The sequence below is a fragment of the Crinia signifera genome, chromosome 5 (assembly GCF_055691185.1).
Source record: "Crinia signifera chromosome 5, ASM5569118v1, whole genome shotgun sequence".
Lineage (NCBI taxonomy): Eukaryota > Metazoa > Chordata > Amphibia > Anura > Myobatrachidae > Crinia > Crinia signifera.
Window position 1 is genome coordinate 226,174,482 of NC_139221.1, and position 23,593 is coordinate 226,198,074.

General features: G+C 41.0%; 1 protein-coding gene across 1 annotated transcript in view; it reads left to right on the forward strand.

The window, feature by feature from the left end:
- Positions 1-20,946, forward strand: part of LOC146080891 (intraflagellar transport protein 70A) — a 52,706-nt gene extending 31,760 nt beyond the window's left edge. Inside the window, exons 15-19 of the mRNA XM_083188588.1 lie at positions 6,391-6,462; positions 8,717-8,820; positions 18,270-18,348; positions 19,507-19,636; positions 20,530-20,946. Coding sequence (XP_083044714.1) covers positions 6,391-6,462; positions 8,717-8,820; positions 18,270-18,348; positions 19,507-19,636; positions 20,530-20,666 — 522 coding nt within the window. The 3' untranslated portion in view covers positions 20,667-20,946. The remainder of the gene's footprint in view (positions 1-6,390; positions 6,463-8,716; positions 8,821-18,269; positions 18,349-19,506; positions 19,637-20,529) is intronic.
- The last annotated feature ends 2,647 nt before the right edge of the window (positions 20,947-23,593 follow it).

The following is a 23,593-nucleotide window of genomic DNA, read 5'->3' on the forward strand; positions in this document are numbered from 1 at the left end:
TCGTATATACGAATACGAATGTGCCATGAATACGAATTGACGTATTTCCGGGCATAGTAAATGGGATGCAGTTTAAATCTCTGCGGTCGGGATCCCGGCGTTCATAATCCCGGCGTTCAGAATCCCGATACTTTCTCCCTCCGTGGGTGTCCATGAGGGAGAATAAATTAGCATGCCGAGCGTAGCGAGGCACCGGGCCCGCTGCGTGGCAAGCGCAGCGAGCCCGCAAGGGGGGCGATCCACGTCCCCCACTTGTCGGGATTTCAGCGGTCGGGATTCCGGCGTCGGGATTTTGAACGCCGGGATCCCGACCGCCGGGATTTCATACTGAATCCATAGTAAATGCATACGACTGCCTAGGAATATGCCTATTTCAAGCGTACTCACCTTAGTAAATTTCCCCACTGTAAATGCTAACAGTGCCCATGCACATAAGACATTGGAAGCCATCACCTTTTTTACTTGGAAGCATGACATAGACTATGAAAGCATTTATTTAAAACTAGTGTGAAGAAAGATTATTTTGTTCTTTACAATGACAGACATTTTAATTTATCCTGTAAACCTCACTGAAATAAATATGGGACCTGATTGGTTGCTGTGGTCAGTGACCTTTTTCCTTTGCACCTGTTTCCATAAATAAGTAATACCGTATTGATTTTATCAGTTTTCATTAAAATTCTTAGAACTATTTCTCTCTTTCTTTGCCTTTACTTGTAGTTCTGATTTAGTAAAGCTGAAGAGTTTTCAGTGGAAAGGTAGTTAACATTTTATTGATAAGTAAAGAAAATTAGCTTTTAAAAGAATCTTACAATTTGATTAGTCAATAGGCTAAAATGAAAATCTTGAATTTGGAATCTTCTTGTCTTATGTAAATTGTATTGGCTACAAGCAATAGAACTGATTTGTTCAGAAACGGCAGACATATGCTGTGATGGTCTCCTTGATCAGTTGACCATAAAAACAATTCTTAAAGCCGTTGTAATCTTTAGAAAATATTTTGTGAATGACAAGTTTATTAAAACAACTTTTGACAAATGCTCTATGTAATCTTACTGCTTAGTGAAGCATAAAGTACACATCATCTATGTATCATTTTTCTCCTGTGCCTCTTAGCTGGGACAGTGTAACATTGAAGAATGTCCTTGCAAGAGAAAAGTTTCGGTAAACTGAGCACTTGTCACTTTATTTTCTATTGATTTTTCTTTTTTTATTGTTTTGGTTGCCTGGCGTTTCTGAGTGCCTGTCTCTGTACAGTGTGTTGCTCTGCCTCAGGCCTCCACCATTCACTTTGTCTATTCTAGCTTGACACCATCCATTAACAGGCTTCACGTTGTAAAAGTTTAAAATGTCATCAGTCAATGCTACAGTAGGGAAAGATGTGCCATGTGTAATGAGAAAGTTCTGTTTCACATACAAAGAAGCCTTTGCCAGTGGCAGGTGTTGATGCTTAAAGTGATACAGAGCTGCAGCCAGTGAAGAGATAAGCGCTTCCCAATCATCTGTCATAAAATATAGAATAGATTTCCCCAGCCTCGTAATGACCAAATATGTGGGGTACACTACTGCTTATAGGGGCTAATTCAGGTTGGATCGTTAATCAGATAAATTGCAGTTCACTGTGAGCAGAAAGCCGCCACAAAAAAAAGAAACTGAAAGAAAAAAAAGTAGTGATACAGCAGGTAAAGATTTCTTGAAGCAAGCAGATGTTTATTGATCAAAAGATAGGGGGCCCAGATGTACTAAGCTTGAAAAGTGATAAAACGGAAGGTGATAAACCACCAGCCAATCAGCTCTTACCTGTCATGTCACAAGCTGTGTTTTAAAAATGACAGGAAGAAGCTGATTGGTTGGTGGTTTTTCACTCTCCATTCTAGCAATTTTCAAAGCTTAGTACATCACGCCCAATAACAGCTAATACAGATATTCTTCAGAAGTCAATAGATCTCTACATTCAGAGCTCACAGGCCCTTTATATAGTCAGAAGACACAATACAGCATGTTTCATATTTTCTTTACTAAAACACAATCTGAGTTGGTATGTAGCGGCCTCGTTCATTAGCACTTTCCTACGGGAAACTGCAAAATCCAGGCACATCACCTGGTGTGCACTGGCCACAATCAAAGGCATTGTCAATCATCAGATCTCCTGCTAGGAAGGATGATTACCATCTCATTTCCTACAGTCAAAGAAGATAGTAATTTCTTATATAGTCATATAAATGTATTTGACTTTAAATAGTACATTTAGACACATCTTAAATAGAAATACATTTAAGTATGTTATAGAATATTAAATACACTCTGCTTTTATACACCAGAAGAAGAAGAAGAAGGGGGCACTGATAAGTCCTCGGCCTGACCCTCTTCCTGTAATCATCGCATCCATTTGTCACTGCAGTTAAAAAGAGAATTATTTTTTATTGTACAATATACATTTCAGAATTACAGTGCTTTTTTTGCATGTGTTCAAAATCTTAAACTGAACCAAATCAATGCAAAGTTTTGAGTTTTTCAATGGTGAGCTCTGGGCTGTCATGAAGTTTCTGTTCCTGCAGAGGAAAACTACAATGGAAATCCAGTGTACAATGCAAACATTGTTGCAAGTGCCTTACTTCTTCCTCTGTGAAGAAATGGTGTGCCTGAAGAGTTAGAGACTGACGATGCAACAAGACATGGGAGGTCTTCAACAATGACCGCACCTGAAATTGTTGATCGCGTTTATAACTTGATTTTGACAGACCAGCAGATCACAGCTAAAACAATAGCTGAGACACTGTACATATGAACAGGGAATGTGTTGTGTTCATAATGCATGAGATTTTTTAAATGCAGATGATGTCAGCCAAGTGGGTGTCCAAATATTTGAATGCAGATGAAAAGCAAAAACAAGTGAACACTTCCAAGTTGGTTTTGCAGTATTTTAAGCAATTTGGTGATCAACGACTTGTTGATGAAACATGGTAATATAATTGCAATCAAAACACAAAACAGCAGTCCATGGAGTGACGGCACTTGAGTTCTCACGGCCAAATAAAGTCTATGTTTTGGGGGTTTTTTGGAAGGGGGGGGGGGGGGACTCAAAAGGTATTCTACTGACTGACAGTCTACCAAAGGGCCAAGCAATAAATTCTGAATTCCATTCTAAGTTGCTGTGCAGATTTAATGCTTGAAGGTTGGGTTTGGCTTGGATGGGCAGGGGAAGCTGAGGCTGGAACTGCGGTTGTGTGGACAAAGCTGGGAGTATTGATCAAGCTCTTGCTCATAGAGCAAAGTGGTACTGTCTACTGCTTGCTGTGACTTGTAGGTGAGGATGGTGTCCAAGCAGTGGATTGTTTGAAGGTGTGTACAGAGTTAATATAAACGTTATTGTACTGGAACAATAACTGAAGACCAACTGTAGCAGAACTGTGACTGGAACCAAGCTGGAACTTATAATAAACCGCAACCAGACATGAAGTTGTAACCAAACTGGAACTAGAAATTTAGACTGGAACCAGAATTTGCAACAAGACTAGACCTTGGCAGATGTTTATGAGAAAAAGTCCCATAATTATCTGACTAGGTCTGGAGACTGGAGCACACTGGGATTATTTTACCAGACTTTATTGGAAGCAGGTACAATCTGGAACAAACACAGAACCCTGAACGATCACAGTAACCGGGAGGGAAACAGGGCACCAACTAGACTCCTTAGTAGAAATTATTTTGTACTGGCAATTTGGTATTGATAGAAAATCCCCTTTATAGCACAGAGTGGAAGCTTATTGGAATAATTGGAGAGTTGGTCTTGGAATAGCATCTGAAAACACTTTAATATAGCATTTCGTATACAGATACAGCCGTGGTCACACACAGAATATAGGCATGCCGCATATCCTTTTAATCAGCAGAAGCTGCGTGTGGGTCCTTTTCACAAAAAGTCACATGCAATGACGCTCACTGCAACCAAGTCATGCCAAAGCATTTTTTTTTTTGGGAAATTCTGTTTATTTCGTTTTTTATTGCATAATAGAATAAACAATTCCAGAACAAAAAAGAAAGAGAGGATTGAATATAACAAGTTGGAAAGAAGATGGTATAGTATGGTACCGATGATGTTCGCCAAGTTCAGAAAAGTAATAACATTTGGTAAAATTACAGGGTAGTTAATGGAGCTTCAGCTTGAAAGTGAAGGGTCCATGGTGACCAGACTTTTAACAAATTTGGAGGGGGTCTCATGTAGGATAGAGGTCATACTTTCAACTTTATAAGTAGACCACATTGTGTTAATCATGGCTGTTCAGGAAAGAGGTAAAGGCACCTTCCACTGTGCAGCAATGTGGCATTTAGGTGCAGGGTATAGGCCTAAATAATAAGGAACAAAGTGGGGAGGGGGGGGCATGCTGATACCAGTGAAATATTTAATCAGGTTGTGGACCTCTTACCAGAAAGAACAAGCATTTTATTAATTTTATATCTTTTTATGTTTTGTTTTTCAACTGCCAATTTTATTATTTTATCTCATACTGCCCACCAACAATCAACCAGGTACAAAGTGTTTGTTTTTTTAAACCGCTCATTTAATGATTGCAAAAAAAAAAAACTTTATTGAAACAACCTACTCAACATTTAATTAGTATAACACTAGTGACTACATTCTTATTTTCAGGGTAATCTAAAGCAGAGCATGATGTACCTGTAGGAAAGTGTTGTGTTGTAATTTCTACATAGTTGAATAATACTGTGAATTAGGGATATTTTTAGAAACTATTTATACTGTATGTACATAAAACTGTGAAGTTTTACATAACTTATACATAATAAATAGTTGAAGTGCCTATTTACTAATGTAGATAAAATGGACGGATATAAAGTACCAGTCGGTCAGCTCCTAACTGCCATCCCAAAGACAAATTGCAGGTGCTGATTGGAACGCTGGGAAGGGTACTTTATAGATCAGATCTTTTATATGACACTTTTGCTATGTAAAACGGGTACCTTATTGTCCATACATGGGAACCAAGCAATATGGAACGGTTAAATGTAGTGTCAATACTTAAGGTATAAATGGTCAAATTCCCAAACATGAAATAGAATCTGTAATCAGCATATACCGTAAAAAGTTTGTTTGTTTTCCTTCCTGACTTTAAAGCTAGTATCAGTCTTTAATATAAAAGTGGTTATACACCTTCATACCTAAACAAGAAATCTGGGCTGCAATTGGCACATAAAGGAATGCTCAAACAAAAATTGATAATCAATAATGAAATAATTTTATGATTAGATTAATGGCATCATAATACATCTCACTATTGTCATGGATAAAAAAAAAATTCTATGGCAGACAACAATGGTTAGAATGCAAATTAAGGAATGCAAAAGATTTTTAAAATTAAAAACACCATACCGCAAGTTAAAAACCAGGCATAAAAATAAAGCATGAAAAAGCAAAATTAAATTGTCACTTAAAACAGCAACAGCAGTGTTAAATGAAGAAACACTGGATGAGGGTTAGGCCAGGTAACCAGAAATGCATTGCAGTTTTGTGAATTTCTAATGCCTAGACCAGTGGTTCCCAAACTGTGCGCCTAGGCTCCCTGGGGTGCCTCGGAGCACTTGCAGGGGTGCCTCGGTTTGCTGGTCCAGAACCGATTAAAATTATTTGTGGTCAATGTAATAGGCAAAACCAGAGCTTGTGGCTTCCAGTTTTAAAATATATGGATAAACAGAAGTGAATCCTGTCCCTCACCACATAACTGGACATAAGGATGAAATATAAGCACAACTTATTTAATTTAATATTGTTTTCTGAAATTCTCGGTAGCAAACTTTGCACCTAGGGGTGCCGTGAAAAATATTCTGATAACCTAGGGTGCCGTGATGCAAAAAAGTTTGGGAACCACTGGCCTAGACTATACTGGGTAGGTACATACAAAAACACTACTACTGCTCACATAGAAACAAATAACAATAGTACCAACAAGTTTCTATTTACAGTATATCTTTCAATATATCAAATGCCCAACAAAGTACATTGGTTGGTGTTTTGCTTATGCACAGATTTCAACAGAAGTTGTTAAATTATACAATATATTTAACATAAATAAAAGGTACCAAAGTAAAAAAGTTACAAAGTACTAAAAGACAGGTTTGATGCTAAAAGTGTATAGGAAAATGTATAGGAAAATAGTGTAGTAATAATAACAAAATATCTACTGTTCCAGAACAGAAAAAAGGAACCAGGGAAATTTAGATCAAAAAGATGAACAGTTTAGATGTATATTTCAGTAAGTGGGTCCAGAGATCTATATAATCATACATACTGTATGCTATAGTCTCTTTTTTTCTAGTATAAGATTTTGAAATTGTATGTATATGTCAGAACTTATTATGTATCTTATTTTTCAGATCTTGAACGTCAGCGCTATTGTCCTTGCAAACCTGTGTGTTTCTTACATCATGACAAGTCAGAATGATCTGGTATGCACCCTTCAATAATATTGTTGCTTATTGGTGGTCTAACAAGTCAGAAAATTGACAGGAAGAGGTATTCCATATCTTAGCTGCCCTTACTGTAAAGAAACCCTTCATTTGCTGGTTGTGAAACTTCCTCTCCTCTAACCTTAGTGGGTGACCACGTGCCCTGCGTACAGACCACAGGGAAAAAAGTGCCCCTGAAAGTTCTCTGTATTGACCGTTAATCTACATACTCAGTGAGACAGTTCCACAATTAGTGTACATCAGTTATGAGTGTCTCCAGAAGTCGCCTAACAATGATACAAAAAAACCAAGCAAGCAAAGTGTTCTCTATGGTGTAAAAATAAGTTACAATCGTTTCAGCAGCCTACGAGGCATACAACATTGGAAGGTTGACAATCTAAGTTGACACAAAGTGCATTCAGAAAATGGATGTCTACAAGTTGAGGGATTTTAACTAATAGATTGTTGGTGTCAACCAACATAGACCTTATTGCATATAGAATAAACAGACTTTGCTAATTTATGGATCCAGAACTCAAGATTAAAAAGCCATTGTAATAGACACTATGAAAATATGTTGGAACTATCTCCTTCACTTTCCTTAATTCCAATGATACTCAAAAAGATCAAAACATACCAGGTACTGTATCAGAAATCCTTTTAGCACCATGCAGTCATCAGATATTGTGGTTCAAAGACTTTCTCACACTGGGTATAGATCATTGGGTAGACAGCAGCTAGGTCGACAAGCATTAGGTCGCCACCACTAGGTCGACATGCATGAAGGTTGACATGCATGAAGGGGTTTATCACTTTTTTTGTCCCGAATGTCGACACAGTCGTCATGGACACACAAAAAGAGCACTGTGTCCCGTCTCATGGCTCGCTGCACTCGCCATGCTGCTGGCACACTATTTAATTCTCCCACCACGCCCTAGTGGATAGTAGGGCATGAAATAACGCCTTTCGGCACATGTCTCAAAAAAAGTGAAACACTCCATTCCCATGTTGACCTAATGACCCTGTCCACCTAACCCCATGTCGACCTAATGGTGTCGCCTTAATTGTTGTAGCCCTAGTGACCGTACCCCCTCACACTGGCATGGGTTCATCTTTGACATCTTCCAAATCATCCAGACCCTCTAAGTCAGGTTGCATTTTATCATTTTGACCTAGTTTGGCTGGATTTTATGGCTTGACTATTGACGTGAAAATACTTTTCTAAAGAGGTTATACAAACTGTTATCTAGGCTAGAAAGTGTATCTCTTCAAACAAGTATCATAGAGGAATATACTTTGCCTTGTGTTAAAGAAAACCCATTCATACTGCTAGACTTATATTGCCTAGCTTACTGTTTATGCTGAGTGCCCCTCACCATTGTGACTTCTTTGTGAAATTTACAAAATAGCAGTGTCCCCCAGAGAGAGAAAATAGGATTTTTGGTACTTTCTCTGAATCCATATGCAGTGGTGTTCCCACCCTTCTGTTTTATCTTAGCTTTCTCTTGTGTTGCTCTAGTTGAATGTGGTTGTCATCTCCTCTACTTGACTTGTTTAATGTAAAAGTTAGGAGTTACTGACTGTTTATTTGGTTGGGATTTAGAGGGTAGGAGTTTTGCATTAAACAAGTTATGTTAGAAGATGTACCCACTCCTCCAATGCCATCCTCTAGGTAGCAGTGTCCCCCAAATAGATTCAGAGAATTGATGTAAGGCTATGTACACATTAGAAGGATGGGAAATGATAAGATATTGTATACAATTTCCCTTGCCCTCCAGGACATCTTATGATCTTCTGTACACACTATACGATGTGATATAAGATTGTAAGACCATAATATGTGCAGAGCATCATCCAATATCTTACCATCAAGCCTGCATGCAAGACTATCATATGATGGCTTATAAGATGCACCTTACGGTACACTGTGTGTATACTTCATGCAATATTGGGTACTTATGTATTATCTGGGCTCCCATGTTAAATGCACCCCATTTTTTCATACCCCTACTATCCAAATACGCATGGAGTTGATTTTATATAGTGTGGCGAGCGCAGCGAGCCACCGTGCCCGAAGCGTGGCGAGCGCAGCGAGCCCCGCAAGGGGACGCTGTCTCATAAGAAAAACGGGAGCCCAGATATTACATAAGTACCCAATATTGTACTGAACTGTACAAAATCATAGCAATCGTGTACAATATTGCATAATGTGTATGGACCCTTACAGTATAAAAGATCGTTTTCTTCCTTCTAGGCTGAAGAATTTATGAGGAAGATTGAAAAGGAAGAGGAGCAGATTGCTTATGACTACCCAGATAAGAAAATATACCATCTTTGTATAGTTAACTTAGTTATTGGGTAAGTTGTACTATTTTCTATTCCCATAAGGTTCTGTATTATTTTTACTATATGCCTTTATATTGCATTCGTTTTACTGTAACCGTTACCTATTTACTTTGAAAGGAGGGTGACCAATGTATTTTTGTCAGTGCCATCTTTATGTTAATGATAATACCTAGCACTTGAGCCTTCAAAAATGTTCTGAAGGGAATCCTGTCCAAATATTTCTGTTCTGTTTACATTTAAGAAAAAGCCACTATTCCAATAAACCTTCATGGTAAGTCTACCTATTACGTTTATTTTTTATGGTATTGCAGAGATTTGTACAAGTAAATTAGTTACAAAAGATAGGACACCAAGCATTAGTACTATCAATATTTCTTAACATTGACACATTAACCGATGTTGAACATATATCTTTTAATATTGAACCACTAGAAATCCTATGTTGTTCAAGAATATACCTTTAACAATGAATTATTACACATAGGACTTTATTCTGGTCCATTCACACGGACCAGAGTATACGCAGGGGCCCCGATGTTGGGCGTATGCGCAGTGTAATTTCTGCGCATGTGCATATGCCGGGTGCGTGCGGCCACGGTGAACAGAGTGTTTGCCGGGGGCACACACCCAAGTGTGTGGACGGGGGGCGTGGTGCGGGCGGAGGCTGGGCCATTTGCATATGGAAATGCCCAGCATTTCATAGGTGTTCTCATGCAAATGCCCCGATGATGGGGGTGCGTGGACTTCCTCCCGTGCATCCACGCATATATAAGTGACTTGAGAGTCACTTTTATATGCATGCACTTTCACCATCATTCGATTGTCGCCGACCATGGAATGATGTGGGTGGATCCCACTAGGCTGCGAATGGATGATACTGTATAAAATCCATTCGCAAGCCCTGCTAGGAAATTGCCCTTGCGAATGGGTGGCGGTCAGGCTACCATTTGCAAGGAGGGGTTTGTTGGACTCAACCAGAATAACCCCATAATCAGTTGCAATGTCAATATTAGATGTGTTTGAGTGATTTTTCTTTTCTGTGCATATGACTAATGCTGAGTACACACAATTAATTATTTATTGATTTATTAATAGTTTCTTATATAGCACATAAAATTCCATTGTGCTTTACAAAGAAAACCTTAATAAAATGGGTAGTTTTTAGTTACAAAAAATGAACCTTAAAAGTATTTTTATATTGACTACGGTAGAATGCAGGTAGCCAATGGAGGGACCCACAGAGCAGTTTTGCAGACGATGAATGTCTGGTAAGGAAGATTATCCTCGCAGCTGTGTTTAGGATGGACTGTAGTGGTGAGCGTCTGTATTGGGGAAAATCAGTAAGGAGACTTTTGTAATAATCAATGCAGGGGATGATGATCACGTGGATTATTTCAGCAGTAACTTGTGTAAGGTTTGGTAATATTTTGATTGTAATTTTTAGATGGTTGATTGTATTGTGTAGAAATACTACATTGTGTAGAAATACTACACAATATATCTAACACAGGCATGGATCGGGATGCGTTTAGCATCCCAGCGGACAGGATGGTGGCAGTCACAATACTACCAGGAGACAGCCCCCAAATCCCAACATCAATGAGTATGCCGGCCTCCCGAACAGAAGTATGTGTTTATTGGTAGCGTTAAGATAGGGGGAGGGGGTACACACTCGGGGCGGAGTCACGACGGAGCAGGAGTGAGGAGTGAGGTGGTGTCTGAGCTCCCCAGCATGTAGCAAATACTTCGTCTCTCCCTCCGGTGTACAAACCCAGCTGATGCTGGCATCCAGAGCCATATAGCGGCGTGCAGCAGGCAAGAGCGTCGGCGGCACTGGGAGGCTGTGACGTAAGAGGTAGCTGGAAGCAAGGGTCTGGGGCGGCTAAACGCGACTAGCAGCGGACACGCTGTGTAACAAACGCTGGTAAACCCAGCAGGCGTTGACGGAGCCAGCGGACCCTTATCCCCACAGTGGACGTTCACCCTACCAGAGTTTGAGCACAAACGGCCCGGGCAGAGGTGAGAGGCTGCCGCGGGTCCGAGTTCCAGCTCCAAACGCCAGCTCCAAAACGCCAACACGTGAACTGAGGAAGGAAGCCCCTGACGGAAGGTCCTGTGCGCCCCCCCATCGAGCGCAGAAGTTCCCAAGCAGCACCCTACCCCGAACCAGCTGGTGCCGTATTTAACGTGGTCAGTGCTACCGGAGGGGCCACGGACCTGTTTGATCTCCGGGGAGATTGCTGAAACGCCTGTTATATCGAACTCGTGCCACAGGGGTTACCTGAAGGGCCGCAAAACTTCCGCAGAGCGGTGAATTAGTCGGGAAATGGTGCAGTATAAAAGCAATTATTTTTTTTCTGATTTTTTTCCATTTTACTGTGGTCATATATTTATTTACATACTCTGCATAGTGGTGGGGATTGTCCACTTGATAACAAATTACTAGACCCGGTGGCTGTTGTGTAAACATATATAGGGCAAAGTCTAGCCCACTGTTACCTGCTTGCACTTAACCTCCTTGACCGTCCTAAAATGGGGAAAACGGGTAATGCCACTACCTCTGCCCGTCTGGAACGGTTTGCAAGAGCACAATCCACCAATCCCCCCCAGACCCCGACTACTACCCCACAGTCTACCCCTACGAAGCACAAGAGCGCCGAGCAAGCAGCAGGCCCTACCCTGCAGCAGATACTAGATGCTATTTCCAGCTCAGAAACACGTTTATCAGGGCAGATCAAAGATCTTCAGGGCGAAATCATATCAATGAAAACCGACCTTAAAGCAGTGAATGCCCATATGAGCGAGGCTGAGCAGCGAATATCGCTCCTTGAGGACACAAATGCCCAATGGCTTCAAAAAATGAAAAACTATACTCAGCAAACCTCAGAGTTAAAATCTAGATTAACAGAGATGGAGGGCAGAATGAGGCGTAACAACCTCAGATTCGTAGGCCTACCAGAACATGCAGAGGGACCTGATCCTCCAAAATTCATCGAAAACCTGTTAAAGGATGCGCTTGGTGACACCTCTTTTTCATCACAATTCGTGGCAGAACGTGCTCACAGAGTACCCTTCAAACCACCGCCTCCCGGGGCTCCTCCACGAACATTCATAGTTAAATTCTTGAACTTTATCGATAGAGATACGATTATGCGCTCACTACGCACTAAGGGCCCATTAATGTACAATGGGAATAAGATCTCAGTATTCCCCGATCTTGCACTGGATGTGCAACGAGAAAGGGCTAAGTACGGTGAGATTAAAAGTAGACTACGAGATCAAAATATCAGCTACTCGATGATCTTCCCGTCCAAACTGCGAGTGTTGGATAACAGTCAAACACTTTTCTTCTTAAACCCTAAAGACGCTGCCCAGTGGCTAGATTCAAGATTTCCAGGCACTACGCAACTGGCGCCGGCATAAAAACACACCAAATGGGAGACACACAGACTTTTGTCTTTTAGTCTTTTCTCTCCCTTTTTGAGAGAGTAATCATGCTGGGGAGCTCCCCTGCTCAGGGGTGACTCTTGACTTTTTTATTAGCCCCTACATGTTTTTTCCTTTTTCCCAATGTTTTTCAAACCTTTTTGTTATCCATTTTTTATTTTTTGTGACTTTTCTGTACTTTTTCCTTTTTTTTTGTATTTTTACATCTATGGGGGGGAGGGGGACAGGTATACCGAAGGGGAAAGGTTATACAGGGTGGGGGGAGGGAAGTAGCCGCCTGAAGAGTAAAAAACAGTGCCATGATGACAAGAAAGTATGTTTATTTAACTATGTTGTAGGTTCTGACCTACGAATCACCTCCCTTTACTTAATTAACCGCTTATATGTTTTAGAGATATCATGTGGGGTTAAAATAATCAGCCTAAGGAATGGTTAAGCTATTGACATGGAATACCAGAGGTCTAAATAATAAGATCAAGCGCTCATTGGTCATGAACCAAATCCGGTCTTATGGGGCAGATATAATATGTCTTACTGAGACGCATATGGTTGGAGGGAAGTTAATGGCACTAAAACAAAGGTGGGTCGGCTGGGTTTTTCACTCCTCGTTTACAAACCTCTCCAGAGGGGTGTCAATATTAATCAAGAAAACTGTCAATTTTATAAATAATCGTGTTGAGATAGACCCTGGGGGCAGATACGTTTTCTTGGACTGCATAGTTGACTCCTCACCAATCTTAATTCTCGCAGTATATATCCCTCCCCCTTTCGCTTATGAGATTTTGGTTAAAGCCATTGCATTTTCTGCCCAGAATCCTGCGGCACCTGTAACATGCCTCGGAGATTTTAATAATATTCTTGATTCTGAAATGGATAGATGGAAGGGAGGCCCTGCCGCCATAGCCCGCGGTGGTACCGCCTTTTCAAGTTTCATGCAAAATCTGGGATGGGTTGATGTTTGGCGGGTGAGGCATCCGAAAGAATTACAGTTTTCTTGCTTCTCCCCGGCATACCAGACATTCTCCAGAATTGACATGATGTTTGTGTCGAGTTCCCTTCTGCCCTCAGTGAGGGGGGTTGAATACAAACCCCGAGGGATATCCGACCATTCCCCCTTACTGATGGAACTCTCGGATGTGACCGAGAGGGGCCAGGGGTTCTGGAAGCTGAATCCATCTTGGTTGAATTATGCAGCCCAAGAAACAAATACTAAACAAATTTGGGAGGAGTTCTGGGTAGTCAATCAAGGCTCGGCTAATGCTGCGATAGAATGGGATGCATTCAAAGCCTTTATGCGTGGTACATTCAAAAAACAAATCTTTGAAATAAAGAAGGCCAGTAAGGAAAAGCTACAGGAGATGGAAGATGAGTGTATGGCCCTGGAGTTAAAATATCTTAAAGATAAATTAGCAGCAATACAAGATAATTGGCAGGCGGCCCAGCGAACCTGGTTGATGGCAATTTAGGAAGAAAATATGAAACTGCTGAGCCATCGAGCCAATAAAGTGTACCACACCGCGGATAAAGCAGGGAGATTCCTTGCCTTCTTGGCAAAGGCCGAAACCTCCCCCCCTTGTATCGGCCCTATTAAAGATTCATATGGCCAGTTGATATACGACACCCCGCAGATAGGGAACATGTTCTGCAATTATTTTAAAGAGTTATACACTTCGGAACTTAAAAATACCCCGGAAGAGGTTCGATCTTATGTTAACCAAGTTAACCTCCCTCTTCTCCCTCGGTTGGAATCTCAACATCTTGACAGACCAATTGAGCTTGAAGAGGTGGTTCAGGCAATAAAGGATCTTCCAAGTAATAAGGCCCCCGGCCTTGATGGCATCCCCGTTGAGGTCTTCAAAAAATACGTAGAGACCCTAGCCCCTCTACTCCACACTTCCCTGATTAACTGCTTTGAGGAAGGAGAGATCCCTAGATCAATGGTTGAGGCTAAATTGGTGCTTATACTCAAGCCAGGAAAGGAGCCAAGTGCCCTCGACTCATATCGCCCAATATCTTTATTGTCAAATGAAGCCAAGATTTTGGCAAAAATCTTGGCAAATAGGTTAAAAAAATGCATCCTCCAAATAATACACCCCAACCAGTCCGGCTTTATGCCAGGAAAATCCACCTCGACCAATATACGCAGGCTACATACCCATTTACAACTTCCCCTTGAGCCAGACAGCCACCCTGCCATCCTGTCCCTTGATGCCACTAAAGCATTTGATATGGTGGAGTGGCCATATCTCTGGGCAGTCTTGAAGGCCTATGGCTTTGGGGCTAACTATATTAAGTGGGTAAAACTACTATATAGCGGGCCCACAGCCAGGGTTTCCCTGAATGGTTGGACCTCTGCGGCTTTCAGCTTAGCTAGGGGAACTAGACAGGGGTGTCCGCTTTCCCCCCTGCTGTTCTCACTGGCAATTGAGCCTCTCGCATGCCTATTTAGAGCGCATAGTACGATAAAAGGACTGCGTATGGCCCAGGAGTCTGATGTAATTTCATTATACGCTGACGATATGTTAATCTACCTTTTTGACTACCGGACATCACTTCCTGCCACCATAGAATTAATTTCTAATTTTGGTAGGTTTTCAAGCCTTCAAATTAATTGGAGCAAATCGCACATTCTATATTTGGGTAATACACCCACTCATTTACTTCCTTTACCTATGCCCTTAGTTTGGTCCATCAAATTCAAATATCTTGGAATCCAGATCACTAGAAATACAGAGGACTTTATTACGCAGAATTTGGCCCCGCTACTAGTCAAACTGGAAAATAAATTTAAAACCTGGAGTAGGTTACCTCTCACAGTCACTGGTCGGATTAATTTAATTAAAATGACGGTACTTCCGCAGCTACTATACATAATTCAACACTCCCCTATTTTTATCCCTAAAATAATATTTCGGAAATTAAATAGTAAGTTATCTTCGTTTATTTGGCACAATAAACGGCCAAAAGTACAGCTCAATAAATTAATGATGGATAAGAGGGCAGGGGGTCTGGGGCTCCCGGACTTCCGTCTTTATTACTTAGCTGCTCAATTAGCGCAAGTCCGCTCCTGGTTTTTGGAGGACGAGGATAATGATATGGCCTCAGCGGTGGTTGCCTTGACCACGCCCCACTGCCTACCAGCTAGTAGAATCCTGCAAACTACTATTTATCCCAAAGATCTTCCATTAGTACAGCAGGCTATTAAAGTCCGGCAGGAGGCGGACAGGTTGGTGGGCACGATGGGGCTTGATCCAATGCATTCTATAGGAGATACACTGATCTTTAGGGAACTCAGGGCAATACAGGTCAGGGAAGTGTGGAATAGATATTCTATTACATCTATAGGGCAGATATATTCTAAAGGACGCATCAAAACATTTTCAGAACTTAAAGCTGAATTTGGTTTGCCTAATACCTACCTTTTTCGATATCTTCAGCTGAAGGCCGCCCTCGACACCCAGTTCGCTGGGGGGCAGCCTGTTATACAGGAATCCCCGCTGAGAACTGTAATGAGGACTGGAGGAAAAAAAAATTTGACAAGTCGACTATATAAACGACTAAACCGAGATAAAGGGAAGGATGTAATGGACCTACTGCGAAAGAAGTGGGAACAAGATCTAGGGCCCATAGACGAGGAAGAATGGCGTAACGCGCTGACCTCAATCAAGACCTCCACTAACTCCCTTAGGGTGCAACAGGTGCAGTTCTTCATTACACATAGAGCGTATCTATCCACCACCCGCCTGGTCAGATTTAAGAGTCGTACCACTGCCCTATGCCCCAAATGTAACATCCATGAAGGCACCTTCTTCCATCTCCTCTGGCAATGTCAGTCGGTGACTGACTTTTGGGAGACAATTATGCAAACATTGGTAGATACAGGCATTCCGAGGGAATTTCTGACTGTTAGAAGCTGCCTCCTTAATATCTCTGATACTAGACAAATAGAAACTGGCGATCGACAATACGTCAAGAATATATGTTCATTGGCAAAGGTTATAATAGCCAGAAGTTGGCTGGCAAAAAAAGCCCCTAATCCAACATGCTGGAAGCAGCTAGTGAACTATACCGCGAGGCAGGAAAAACAGCTCTATATTAACAGGAATGCTCTGTATAAGTATAAAAAAATCTGGCATCGCTGGATAGAACATTTTGGAAGCTGTCCATAGTTCTCCTCCTTTTCCTTCTTCTTCCCCCCCCCTCCCCCCTCCCCCCTCCCCCCTCCCTTCCCCTCCCCCGCTCCTCCCTCTTTCCCCTATGTGCTTTGGGTTAAAAAGTAGTTGTTAAAATCCTTTATCACTACGCCCTGCACTGCTAACACTTATAAGGTAATGTCGCAGGGATACACGTATTGCCACTCTCTCGATCCTTAGGAGATTTTTTGGACAATCTGTTTTTGGAAGAAACACTTAAAAAGATATTTTTAGTTAGAACTCACTCATATTTATATTAGATTTGAAATAAGAAGGCTAGGTAAGCACATACGCAAACCAAGCTACCAGTTCACAGGGAAAACTATAAAGAAAAATCAATTAAAAAATGCACAAAAGAAAGAATCCATTAAAGCATTGTTTCACATCTTTATTATAAGGTCACGGTAGCATCAGGATTAGACTATACTATAGAATTTGAAATATCACGAGGTAACACTATATATTCATTAATAAAAAAAAAATAAAAAAATATATATATATATAAAGGAGAGCGACAGAAACATAAATATAGGCACCCTATTAATTGCGGGGCGCGGGGGGGGGGGGGCGGGGGGGAATGGGAATAGGTGCGAAAAATATATCTCGCTTTCAAGGGAGAAATAGGTGGGTAGTAAACGGCTTCAGGTTCATTCAGAAAATACCGCCCAGTCGGTTATTCTAAAGGGAAGGTAAAACAAAACAACATAAATAGTTATAACTCAAATAATTAGGATGAGACTCTAAGGCGGGGGATAGGCGGGGGGGGGGGGGGGTGGAAGGCCGAGGGGGGTTGTGGGTGGGATATGTTTCTTATGTATGTATTTGTATATATTTATTATTCACTCATGCTCTTGTGACTGATGGATGATCATTATGACATAGAACGCTACCTATCTCCAAGACATGAATTGTATTGTTTTGTGTAAAATTAAATAAAGAATAGATTTAAAAAAAAAAAAAAAGGGTATATATACCCATGCTGTAGACCCAGACTCTCACATCCTGAGGAAGACCTGGCAAGGTTGAAACGCGTTGATGGAGAGTCTGGGACATATTTAGAGACCTACACCACTGCATTGCTTCACTTCTCAATTCAGGGGTATCAGTCCGGACCTGATCCCCTGAACAAAGTTAAGTGCTTTTTTCCATCCTTGTTGTGCAGCTGTTGTGGTCCATTGTGCCCAAAATTAAAAAAAAAATGTTTTAATTGTGTCTTTTGAAAAAATAAAGCTTGTTATACGTTCAAAAAAAAAAAAAAAAGATAGGGGGAGGGTTGGTTCAGCACTAGGGGGGGGGCTTAGGGTTAGGCTGTGGGAAGGGGTGGTTAGGCTGCAGGCTAGGAGGATTATGTTTACAGCAGTTAGGGTTAGGTAGTAGCAGGAAGGGTAAGTGTTAGGCTGCGAGGAGGGAGGGTTTGGGTTGGATGGGACAGGGGGAAGGTAAGTATAATTACTTCAACCTTGTTGGTATTCCAGCCATTGGGGATGTTGGCATCTCCACCGCTGATCATGCGTTGGTATCACCATGGAACACCAATGTTATTTGCACAGTTGTATCGAAAAGCAAAGGCTACTATTTGCACAATTTTTTTCTATTACACTGCAACAAGCAGCAGATTGAAAACGACAAAACTTCATTCAATTGTACTTCACTATATATATTGCAACATGCATTCTAAATGATGTAATTCAAATGCTTAAACAGATGTTTCAGCAATAACAGCCTCACAACAAAGCCATTGTGGGTAAAAGGTTAACTGCAAACCCAGGTAATTTTTAGAACACTTACTAATATTTTATTTATACTTTTGTTTTTTTACAGAACTCTTTACTGTGCCAAAGGGAATTATGAATTTGGCATTTCTCGAGTTATCAAAAGCTTGGAGCCATATAATAAAAAGGTAGGTTTCAGAATATGTGGACTACTATGTAACCAAATAATTAGTTGGTAATATTCAGTCTGGTTATTTTCATATGAATGACTGTTTAGAACAAAGTCATACTTGTTATTTTGACTATAATAAAAGTATTACAGATCCTTTCAAAATGATTACAAAGCCATCGGGATTATGCAGACCTGATCGCTTCTGTACGAATTTACAGGCCAGACGGTTATCCAAAGACTTTGTATGAGTTTGGACAGTAATATGCACGCGCGAGGCCAAACTGTGTAAAAAATCAGTGATTACTCTATTCACAAGTTGATTGACAGAAAGCTGCCACTTGTTGGTGTCCCCCAACCATTTTCAGGGAGTGTTGGAAAAAACACAGGCGTGCCTAGGCGTTTTCAGGGATGGTGTGTAATCAGCTCAACCTGTTTCTATTGCACAGTTAAGTTCAGTTGAGGGATATGCACAGACTGCACACACTGGAAAAATCATTCAATGGTGAGTGAGTTACGCATGGATTTGCAGCTGGCCGCCAATTGGTGGGATTTTTGCAAGCCATTTACAGACTTGCACGGGGCTGGATTTCTCTCGGTGTGGGCAGCGGCTATTTGATCGCCGGGCTCTGCAAAATCACACAGAACTGCCGTGACTTTTGGGAGTGTTGTGGTTATGTATCAAAAGCGAAATGTGATTCTGAGTTATGTGGGGAAGGGAAGCCTGTTTCTGACAGATCTTTTGCACCTGGCATGGGGCTGGCGCAAGTGCCAATAATAATGACATTTGTGGCAGCTAAAATAAAAGAAAGGCACAGAGTATTATCCTTTATTTATATGGTGCCACAAGAGATCCACATCACCCAATTAGAATACATAAATGAATAGGCAAAACAGGAAACAAAGGACGTTACGTGATACATAAACATAGCTTCATCAGAAGACGACACTCAAATAAGTACCAAGGTGGCAGAAACAAGCAGGATTGGGTGCCAACAAAGATGTTTAATTAATAGAAGGAAAATCACATGAGGGAAGAGGGCCCTGCTAGTCAGAGCTTACATTTACACATCCCACTATTACTCACTGTGCGCAGGACCCGTATTGTGCATTTTTATTTTACACCCACTTTTTGAATCATTAACATACACTGTTCATTTACTTATTGTGATTTCAGCTGGGAACAGACACATGGTTTTATGCAAAGCGATGCTTCCTTTCACTTCTAGAGAACATGTCAAAGCACATGATCATGTTACAAGACAGCGTCATCTATGAATGCATTCAGTTTTTGGAGCACTGTGAAAGTAAGTTTTCAGACATTCCTGTAATTAATAATCATGGCTGCTAGTTCTCAGGAGACAGACAAAGCCCATTGGGTAATATCATAAAGCATGAAGCTGATATAAGAACATGCTGTATGACTTAGTATCCCTACACCCGAGTGTCACCCTTCCAATGTAACATTAGTAAGGAGCCAGCAGTACTCTCTTGGGTCAGCCCACACATAAGCCATGCCCATTTAGTGATGTCATCTGGGCTCCAGCAAGGCCACACGTTTCTTTACATGAAGTCATGCTCCCTTTTTGGATATTGGGTATTTGGCCCCACCGAGTGTCACTGACCCTGGTGGGACCACTGATTGTGTACTTGTAATTTTTCTGTAGAAGGATAGTGGCTGGCATCGTAGCTTACAGCATTCCTAACCAGCGCACTATCTGTGTGCAGTTTATATGTTCTCAGTTTATATGTTTTCTTCAGCTGCTCTGGTTTCTTTTCACATTCCAAACACATTCTGGTGGCTTTGGATATATGATACACTTATGTGTGTTTGTATGTGTGCAGCATTCAGACTGTAAACTCCATTGGGAAAGAGAACGACATGAATCATTTAATATTCTATCTATGTGTTTCTTAATATGGTGGTACTAAACAAGTAAATAAAAATATATAGGATAAAATTACATCATGAATTATTTTTTTTTTTTACTTTTGAGCGTATTTGACTTTTTAGGCATATAAAGTGTATAAATAGAATTTAATTTAAATTAACATTTAAATTGCATATATATATATATATATATATATATATATAAATATATATATATATATATATATATATATATATACACACACACACACACATACATATATATGTTTGCTCAGAAGGTAATCATTACATTTTTCTCTCCATTGCCAGTTTATGGTAAAAATATACCAGCACTAATTGAGCAACCCCTGGAAGAAGAAAGGATGCACATTGGCAAGAACACTGTTACATATGAATCAAGACAACTAAAAGCATTAATCTATGAAATAACATCCTGGAATATGTAATTATTACAGAACAACATTCCTAATTAGTTCAATATTTGGAATGGTGCTCTTTTCTCTCTCTGTCTCCCCCTCTCTCCCCCTCTCTCTCTCTCTCTCTCTCTCTCTCTCTCTCACACACTCTCTCCCTCGCTCTCTGATCATTTTGTATAATGTAATTTTGTCTATTTAAATTGAAGGTTTTTTTTGTATCATAAATGAAATTTCTTGTTCCTTGTACAAAGTAAACATGGTTACTGGTTCTATTGTTTTCTAGAAAATAAAGGAAGACCTTGTTACAGAATATGGGCATGATTTGTATATGGACGCAAATGCCTTGGCAACTGCAGTACCATACAGATGTGTCCACATACATCTATCTTCCGTGCGCTACAAGTTGTGTTACACATAACACATAAGCTCTGTGTGACTCAGTAGCTCAGAGCATCTTGGCATACATTTTTTTATTACAGTGCATCTTATTCCCAAAACTGAGTGAATGTGAAACACAAGCAACTTCTGCTGATTGAAATGAAATGCTCTTTTGCTGTTCATATTGCATTAGCATTCTATTCAGTATATAACCCCATTGTAGTTACAATTAATATAGTTCTTGATCTTGACTGTTTCCTCTTCTGTCTGTGGTCTTTACAGTCTTGGTCATAAACTGACAGGATGTGCAATTTCCACATGAAAATCCTTTAATTTTACGTGTTTTAGTATATATTTCAAAATGACTCCTGACCATTTTGTCTGAGATTTTGTTATCTCCGACAGCTAATAGCTGGTCTTGTTTCCTGATTGTTTGCTAGGTCTCTGTTGTTCAGCCATTTCTTCTGTACTAGTTGAGAGCCTGACGTTCTTGGTAAATAATATCCTACAAATCTCAATTGTTTTTTGGCAGTGTTTTTTTATTGAGGTCCCTCTTGACGTGAATAGCTCTTTTGATACTCCTGTAACTGTACCCTCTTTCCCATAGTCTTCTGCCTAATTCCTTGATTCTGTTTTTAATTGAGTCCAAGTCTGAGCAGTTTTTTCGTTATCTTACAACAGGGACGTGCAGTCAGGGGAGGCAGTGCATCACCTTTCATAATTGATTTACAAAGATACAAAGATATTTCCAACACATATACAGTGTAAAAAAGATCTTATTTGTATTTTTATAATATAAATTATGAGTTGGGACACTGTTGTGACGCTGGTAGGCTGCGGGAGCTGTGCCTCCTGCAAACTATCAGCAGCGGGGGGCGGGGCCAATCACGGGCAGAAGAAGAGGCTGCAAAGCCCATTGAAAAACAATGGGGAAGCGGCACCTAGACATCTGCATCAGTGACAGGGACGTGCCTTCAGTCCATATACAAGGCACACCCCTGTCACTGTGACAGATGTGATAGGACAGCGGATCAGGCTGTCACACACTGACAGCCTATATCCGCTGTCATGGTTGCGGGCAGGGGCGGGTTAAGGAGTTCACCTCCCATAATACAGCTCCATACCATTTGCTGCCACTGTGGAGTTGGAGTCCAGGAATCTGCAGCAATCCCTCCCACAACAGTGAAGTCCCCGCTGGCCGGGTCAGACAGACGAGTGAGCCAGCAGCAGCAGCAGCACTAGCACTTGTGCAGAGGTAGGAGAGCTTTCCAAGTCCCAGCCAATAAGTTCCACTCTGCCCTGCCTGCTCCTCCTCTCTCCCTTCACTGGCTTTCCCCCCTTCAATCCTTGAGCCAGCCTCCAGCAAGCAAAAGCTTTTCAGGTGTGCGAGTCTGTGCCGTGTTGTGTCCTGTCCTAGTGTCCTGGATCTTATCACCACCTCAGACTGATAAGCAGCACAGTCTGTCTCCTATTTCTCCCTGCATCCAGTGCCCTAAACACGAAAAGGTCAGCCACTAACCTTTCCCTTATCTATACAAGCTCAGCTCATTTCTAGGATCGTCCAGCCATATACTATATAATGATTATTGGGGCTGTGTGTTGGGGCAGAGGGAATGGGTTCCAGAGGGAGCTGCAGTATCTGTAAAGACTTTTCCTGAATCCTTAATGCAGCCATCTCTCACAGATTAGGGGGCCCATTAACTTTGGTCTATCACATCATCTGAATACAAAATACAGTGTATATATAGAAGCAGTCCATTTCATCACTGCTTCTATATAATATACAGTATACACTGTATTTTACATACTTAGGGGATAGAATGAAAGCTCTCACAATTGGGCATTGAGGGCGGTAGTGGGGATACTGTCGTTGGAGGTGCTGTATTGGGCTTTGGCGGCGGGACTCGATCCAATTTCAAAAATGGGGCCACAGAGCCTCACCAGTCTCTCACCTCACCGCACGTCACTGTCTTACAATTGCCTTCATAGGGATATATTCTTGATGGTAGGCGGTAAGTGGGAGCTGGTGTTGTGAAGTAGGCTGTTAGTGGCTGTTTATTTCCTGTATAGGTCATTACCTAATTATCAATTGGTTTGCATGTTGATCTTCAGTTCCATCAAAGAGATTGAAGTTGTACTGATCTATATGGCAGTTTGAGATTCAGGCAATTGGTGCTATGTTGTTTAATGAGCTCTACCAGTTTCTCTTCAGAGTCACTCCAAATTACTAGCATGTTGTCTATATGCTGTACCTCATCCACAACTGTATGTTACCAAAAACATGCTCCTTTTCCACCAATCTAGGTAGATGTTAGCATAGGTTGGTGCACATTCTGACCCTATTGCTATACCATGGACTTGAGGGTAGAAGAAGTCCTCAAATGTAAAATAGTTCTTGAGAACAAATTCCAGTAGATCAAGAAATAAGTTGTTTAAATTGAATTGTTTCACCTTTTATCCTCAAATAAGATTCTGCTGATGCTGTGCCTGTGATGCTAGAAAGTGTCTTGTCTCCATTTTGATTCCTTGGAACTTTTTTTTACATCTGAGGTGTCCTGAACGTAGGAGGGGAAGGTAGT